Source organism: Haplochromis burtoni, unplaced genomic scaffold, assembly GCF_018398535.1.
Source record: "Haplochromis burtoni strain Fernald_Lab_line unplaced genomic scaffold, NCSU_Asbu1 Contig_53, whole genome shotgun sequence".
Lineage (NCBI taxonomy): Eukaryota > Metazoa > Chordata > Actinopteri > Cichliformes > Cichlidae > Haplochromis > Haplochromis burtoni.
In genome coordinates, this window is record NW_024582414.1 from 2456000 (window position 1) to 2463590 (window position 7591).

The window sequence follows — 7591 nt, forward strand, 5'->3', positions numbered from 1 at the left end:
CCTGCAAGACACAACGGCCCAATGCGCGCGCGCGCACACACACACACACTCTCCCCCCACAGATTTAAAACCGTTTGTTAAATTCAGGGCGAGCTGTTAGCTCATCATAAGGATCATCATTATTATTATTATTATGATTATGATTGGGGGGAATCCGCCTGGTTGGCAGAAAGGTGCATGGGTGGATTATTTTGGAGTCTGTTCTGTATGCGTTTGTTTTTTTGTTTTTGTTTATTAAGGCAGAGGGTGGATGAGGGTGGATAAGGGTGGATGGTGGTGGTGGTGGTGTGCAGCAAGTCACCGGAGAGCTTGAACCATGAGAAGCGGGGTTAACGGGAAACAGCAGGGCCCGTTTGATTAAACATTAAAATTAAAATGACCACACTCGAGTATCGGCGTGGAGCTATTACACGGCCGAGGAAAAAGCATCCCGGCCAGGCTCCCTTCAAGAGGGCTCCACCTTCAATTTCCACCTAATTGGTCTATTTCAGCCTGATAAGCCAGCTCCGTGTTTTGAAAGGAGTGAGAGAAACACAGAGAAAGCTTCCAAAACTAATAGATATTATTGTTGCTGTTATTATTATTATCATTAGTATTATCATTATTATTGGATAAACTCAATGAACGAGAGGAAATAAAGCCTGAACTCAAAGGTTTAAGCTGCTGAAAATACTCCTTAACAAACACAAAAAACACTGCAACACGGTGTCAGCAGACAATAAAAACCCACGGATGACACACATTCTCTTCTCTAATCTAAAATAACCTGGAATCAGATCTGCGCCTGGCATTAGCGCTCCTGCATGATCAGTCATCTATCAGCCTTACAAAAGAAGGCCCAGTAATCCAAGAAGAACAAAAGAAAGAAAGGGAAAAAATGTAGTTTGTATATTACATTTTTAAAAAGAGAAAGAAAAAATATCAAACCGTAAACCGGCTCTTAATAGTAATAATTATAAAAGAGGAGAAATGACAGTCTATACCTGGGGATGATGGGTATTTTGGTGGAAAAATCTTCCCCCCACTTTTTAGGAAACAGGCAACAAACTTTGGGCTTGATGTGGCCATCCGCAGGAACTAGAAAATAGAAACGTGGTTAACCACGACGCACAGTTATTTGTGGACTTTAAAGGAGGCATGTCGCCCCAAAGCTGTACTCTGTAAGCACTTAGTAAATACTAAGAATACTAGAATTTACAGTACACATTTAAAAGAAGACGAAGAAGACAGATGACAACTTAACATGTGATGACTGCCTGGCACACAACAACTACAACAAGATAAAGAAAACCCAGTGATGAATCAAATCAAAACTCAAACAATTTCAAGTATCCAAATTTCCAAAATTTATTCATTTCAAACTGCATATTGAAAAAAAAATATATACTCAGCTGAAATTGTAACTGTTATAAGGATGGTATTAGTTCCAGTATATATACATGGAGTGGTTGGCTGTTCTGCGTACAGGCCACAATTCTTATAATACAACTACGGGAATGAAAAAAAAAACCCAAAACAATTTTTCTTCTTTTTGAAATAAAAACTTAAAATATCACAGGAAATATACAGAAATTGTACAAATCAATTAGAAAATAAAAAATAAAAAGTACAAGCGTCATATACCTCTAACAGATGAAAAGTGGGAGACGGAAATATAAATTAAGAACCTATATTTTAAGCTGCATTGAGAGGAAAAACAAAAAAGGCGTCGTTTTTTTAATATATATATATTTTTTCCAAGAAATAAAATGTTTAGTAATGCTGCCTTTAAAAATGAAAACAACAACAACAACAACAAAAAGAGCAGTTTTACCTGCTTCGTTTCATGTCCCCTTTTCTTTCCAGTGTTGTGAAGTGTTAAATGAGCTCCCATAAGAATTTCAGCTCTGCTATCTTTCACTTTTTTTGTTTTGTTTTTTATATTTTTATCTGCAGAACTGGCGTTGCTTTATATAAAACAGGAAAAATGAAACAAATCGAAGAAAAAAAAAGAGAAATAGAAAAAGAAATATGCAACCTTTTGCAGTTTAACAAACAAATTTCGTCTGATTGTAATGTTTCTTTGATAAATACTGTACAAAAGGGTGATTGCAATAATAAAACATTTTTTTGATTGCGACTCCCACTTTCTAAAGTCTTCCAAACTTCATCCGTCAGTGAAAGGGGGTGGGGATGGTGGCTGTGGCGGTGGTGGGGGATCTCCTACCGTTCCTCTAGAGCTTCCTTAGAATAAAATGTGAGACAAAAAAAGACAAAATAAAAAGAGTCGTGTGTCCCTTTTTTTCTTTTTCTTGGAGACTTCTATACAACTTTTCCCACCCCGAAATTTTTCTGTACAAAAATAGTCCAACGTTAAGTAGTCCACAGTTTCTCTTATAAAAGTTCTTTCTCTTTCTCTCTCCTTTTCTTTCTTGCTTTCATGTCTCTTACATGTGTGTTAACGGCAGCGTGCCGTTGATCGTCGTCCCGGGCACGGCGCTCTGGTAGTGCCCGGACATGTGTAGCCTGGTCTGGGCGGTCGGTTCGCTGACCTCCGCCCCGGGCAGGTACATGCTGATCATGTCTCTCAGATCCCCGCTTTGGCAGCCCGGGGCGGCCCTGTGGGATGACGAGGTGACGACGGGCGGGCTGGAGCTGCTGGACTCGGACTTCACCACCGAGGATGGCCCCATGGAGCCCAGGGCGGTCATCCCTGGCGTGGTTTGCTGGGAATAGGACATGGAGTATGTCGGGGAGCCGTTCATATAGCTCTGGGAGCTGGTCATGGAGTTGTACTGCAGGGCGCTCATATCGTAGCGGTGCATGGACTGCATCTGGCTCGGGTTGTGCGCGTTCAGCCCCGGGTGCTGGTAACCCAGCTGGTCCTGCATCATGCCGTAGCCCCCGTTGGTCCAGCCGTTCATGTGCGCGGCGTAGCTGTCCATGCGCTGGTTCACTCCGCCGCCCAGCCCGGCCCCGACCCCGACACCGACCCCGGTCCCCATCCCGTTGCCTCCCGGAGCCAGCAGCCCACCGGGCAAGGTGTACTTGTCCTTCTTCATGAGGGTCTTGGTTTTCCGCCGGGGCCGGTATTTGTAATCCGGGTGCTCCTTCATGTGCAGGGCCCGCAGTCTCTTGGCTTCGTCGATGAAAGGTCTTTTCTCGCTCTCCGACAGGAGTTTCCACTCTGCGCCCAGCCTCTTACTTATCTCCGAGTTGTGCATTTTGGGGTTTTCTTGCGCCATCTTCCTCCTCTGTCCCCGGGACCACACCATGAAAGCGTTCATGGGTCTCTTGACCCGCTCGGGGCTGTTTTTCTGGTTGTTGCCGGTGCCGGACGTGTTGGTGTTGCCCGTGCCCCCCGTGTTGGTCTGGGGAGCTGGGGGCTTCAGTTCAGTCTCCATCATGTTATACATCGGGAACAGATTTTTAATTTCAAAAAAGTTGAATCCCAGAAAAAAAAATGTTAAAAAACAAAGAAGCCAAGAGAAAAACTCCAGCAGCCAAAGGAGCGGACAGTGAGGAGCGAGCAGGGCTGCAGCGAAAAGTTACCTGCCGGGATTTCTCTATGCAACTTTTCTCTGGACAAAAACAACAAGCATCAAGCCGCTTCTCTCCACACACACACACACGCACACACGCATATACACACACACACGCACACACACACAGAGACACGCACACACAGGCTCACGCACACACAGACACTCGCTCTGTTTTCCTCTCTCTCTCCCTCTCAGTGCGCAGAGAGAGAGCTTTCTTCCAAAACAGCTCCCCGCTAATGTTGTGTCCACAAAACTTCTCCCGTCGCTTCTCCGAAAACGAGCGTCAACAAACCCGCACTTTTTCGCCTCTGTCCGCCCGAGCCGAGCCGTGACAACTCCGGATAGTTTGTGAAACAAGTTAATAGACAACCATTCATGCGACCGGGGGCTGTCAGCGTATAAATGGGTTCGACTCGGCCAATCAGAGCCGGCCTTTTTCCCAGCGACACGCCAATGGGAGACCTTAATTAGCATAAAGGGGCGGAGTCTGCCTGCCCCAGACACACACAGAGAGAGTCACACACACATAAACAGGGTGCCCATATGGCCAATACCAAGTACATATTTACTATTTCCAGGCTGATGGGGATTTTTCTGTGGGAACATGTTAATGGGAGCACTTGATGATTATTTCCACACTTCATACTGAGAGAGAGCGTGATGCAGAAGCGAGAAAGTGGCTGCTTGCAAACTTTTATCCCCACACAGAAAGTTAAAGTTGGATAAAAAAAACTAAAAAGAATAAATGACAGTATAAACGTTCAGGAAATGATTTTTAGAGCCTGTAGACTTTACTTCTAACAACAAATCCACAGCTGGGAGTCAAACGCACATGCGCAACTATCAAATATGTTCAGCATCATTTGTCCCTAAAGGTGGAGACAGCGTCCGACACAAGCCACAGCCTGCGGGAGCTAACCCTCGTCCCCAAAATCGAAAAGTCACTCATTCCCCTCCGCTTACAACAATCGCTCACCACCACCACCACCCACATCCATCAGAACAAAAGCACAACAACACTTAAATAAACTTTGTTAGTTAACTCAAAGCATCGAATGACTGTGTTTCTGAGTGTGTGTGTGTGTGTGTGTGCGTGTGTGTTTGTGAGTGTGTGTGCGTATGAAGGAGGGAGGGCCGGGGGGTTATGAGCTGGTTTTTAGCGTTGAAAAGAGGAAAGGTAATCCAAGATGTTTCCCCCCCTTTTTGTCCCTTTTAGTGAAGTTGAATGCCAACACACAGAAGGCAGACGGGCTCATCTCAGCACAAATAAGCGCTTTTTTGTTTGGGATGTTGTCGCTACATCTGTCCGGACAAAGACCCTACTCCACGTCACTTCCACTGCGAGTGCTGCTGTTGTTGTTAAGGCTTTGTAGTGTGTGTAAGAGAGAGCGAGAGGGCGAAGTAAGGCCTTACCGGGGGACGCGAGGAGGGGGAGAAATAAAGGTGAGGAATATTTTAAGATAAAGTGTGTTTGCACAAAAGGCGCAGCTCATTCAGTGAGCCCGAACGAGCGTGTCAGCCAAATAAAGTGTGTGTGTGTGTGAGAGAGAGAGAGAGAGAGAGAGAGAGAGAGAGAGAGAGAGAGAGAGAGAGAGAGGAAAGAGCGGCCTCCACCTGCTTCACCTCAGGCCGAAGCAGGCCGAGATCAGCGTGTAGGGAAACACACGCCGTAGAGTGCAAAACTATCAGGCTTTAGTCTCTGGGAGGAAAAAAAAAGTTTTTGTTGTGGGGAGGGGTCTATGCTGGAAGTGTTAGTTTCACTTGTTTTAGTTCTTTCTCCCCCCCCCCGCTCAAACTGCATTTGAGGTGCCCAGAGCCTCTGTGCTGCGTGACACCAGTGCCGCCTAGTGGAGAACACGGGATCTACACGCGACTGCAAAACTTGAGGGGAGTAGAGGATGAGTTAGAAGTTCAGTTCAACGCCTAGGAAATGCTTAAAAAAGAAGAGTCTAAAAACATCAGTATTTTTTTATCACAAAAACCGCCCTTAGACAAAAAATATATAATGAATATATTGTAATAAAAAAGCTCCGAAAAACCCGAGTCACCTGTCACACATCTCCTGGCCTGGATCGCTAAACCAGAGAGTCACGATAATTAAAGAGAGATGAAGTCCAGACACCTGAAAGAATTCCGTTTCAACCAGATGAAATCCCAACTGAAAGTCAACATATCGGGCCTTATTATGACGATTTTCTGTTGTTTTTGTTTTTAATCATTTGATAATAAATAGAGGAGCGGATCCCCCACGCACCCACCCCTTCCCTCGTGCACTCATTATGCCGGCCCCCGGCAACCTTACATAAGATTCATCTTGTGCTTAAAAGGCTGCGAGAGGCGACACATGCAGCTCGGTCCATTCTAATGCAAGGTTGAAATGGGCCGCTCGGCTGCTATCTGCATCTGAGTGTGTTCCCCCTACCTCTAATCTGCTTATGATAATAAAGGAACAGCGGGGCTCTGCGGTTCTCTGAAAGCAGGCCCCAGCCAGTCGGGAATGGCCCCATGCATCCGCAATCATCCTGAATTTGTTTAACAAAAAAAGAAAAAAAAAAAAAAGAAGAAGAAGAGGAAGAAAAAAAAGGGGAGAAACCAGTGGGGCGGCTCCCTCGGACCACTTGTAAGCCCCCATGGTATATTCACCAGGTTTGGGGTGAAAAACTGCAAACGCGCAGCGAGCTGTGACGCTAAAAATGCTGTTTATGTGGTTGCACCAATTTAGGTGACGTAATCTCTGCAAGAGTATTTTTTAAAAACAAGTATGAGTGGAAAATCATTCAAGTATCTCCTGTCAGAATCCTTCTACAGAGGATCTCAATGATCAGAGTTTACCGGTGACAATTTTCAAATGCAACACATGGCAAAATCTATGAAGGGATTTACTCCCGTTACAGTGAAACAAAATAAAAACCACATTTGTTGTTTCAGGTGTAATAAACTTGTTTTTTTGTTTTAGTTTTTTGCCACAAGGGCTAAAGAAGCAAACAAGAAATAATCTAAGCAGAATCTTCGGGGAGAGATAATAAATAGAGGAGCGGATCCCCCACGCACCCACCCCTTCCCTCGTGCACTCATTATGCCGGCCCCCGGCAACCTTACATAAGATTCATCTTGTGCTTAAAAGGCTGCGAGAGGCGACACATGCAGCTCGGTCCATTCTAATGCAAGGTTGAAATGGGCCGCTCGGCTGCTATCTGCATCTGAGTGTGTTCCCCCTACCTCTAATCTGCTTATGATAATAAAGGAACAGCGGGGCTCTGCGGTTCTCTGAAAGCAGGCCCCAGCCAGTCGGGAATGGCCCCATGCATCCGCAATCATCCTGAATTTGTTTAACAAAAAAAGAAAAAAAAAAAAAAAAAAAAGAAGAAGAAGAGGAAGAAAAAAAAGGGGAGAAACCAGTGGGGCGGCTCCCTCGGACCACTTGTAAGCCCCCATGGTATATTCACCAGGTTTGGGGTGAAAAACTGCAAACGCGCAGCGAGCTGTGACGCTAAAAATGCTGTTTATGTGGTTGCACCAATTTAGGTGACGTAATCTCTGCAAGAGTATTTTTTAAAAACAAGTATGAGTGGAAAATCATTCAAGTATCTCCTGTCAGAATCCTTCTACAGAGGATCTCAATGATCAGAGTTTACCGGTGACAATTTTCAAATGCAACACATGGCAAAATCTATGAAGGGATTTACTCCCGTTACAGTGAAACAAAATAAAAACCACATTTGTTGTTTCAGGTGTAATAAACTTGTTTTTTTGTTTTAGTTTTTTGCCACAAGGGCTAAAGAAGCAAACAAGAAATAATCTAAGCAGAATCTTCTCCATAATTAATACGCGAATTAGATAATAAATAGACGTCACACTTCTTTCCACACACCCCCACACACACACACACACACACACACACACACACACACACACACACACACACACACACAAACACACACACACACATACACACAAACTGTAATTAAGTCAAATGAGTTTTATCTATATATATAAAATATACTATATATATATAAAATATATAATTATACTATATACCCTAATCAAGCAGTTACATATTTAAACAC

The 7591-nt window shown here is 44.3% G+C and overlaps 1 protein-coding gene across 1 annotated transcript; it reads right to left on the reverse strand.

Moving 5' to 3' along the window:
• Window positions 1–1322: 1322 nt before the first annotated feature.
• On the reverse strand, window positions 1323–4268 carry sox2 (SRY-box transcription factor 2). The gene has a single exon (XM_005923847.3). It carries the CDS (start codon window positions 3393–3395, stop codon window positions 2427–2429), a length of 969 nt encoding a protein of 322 aa, XP_005923909.1. The 5' UTR covers window positions 3396–4268; the 3' UTR covers window positions 1323–2426.
• Window positions 4269–7591: the final 3323 nt, after the last annotated feature.

Coding starts and splice junctions, on each gene's coding strand:
- sox2 (XM_005923847.3), bottom strand. CDS start 3,395: ATGTATAACATGATGGAGACTGAACTGAAGCCCCCAGCTCCCCAGACC.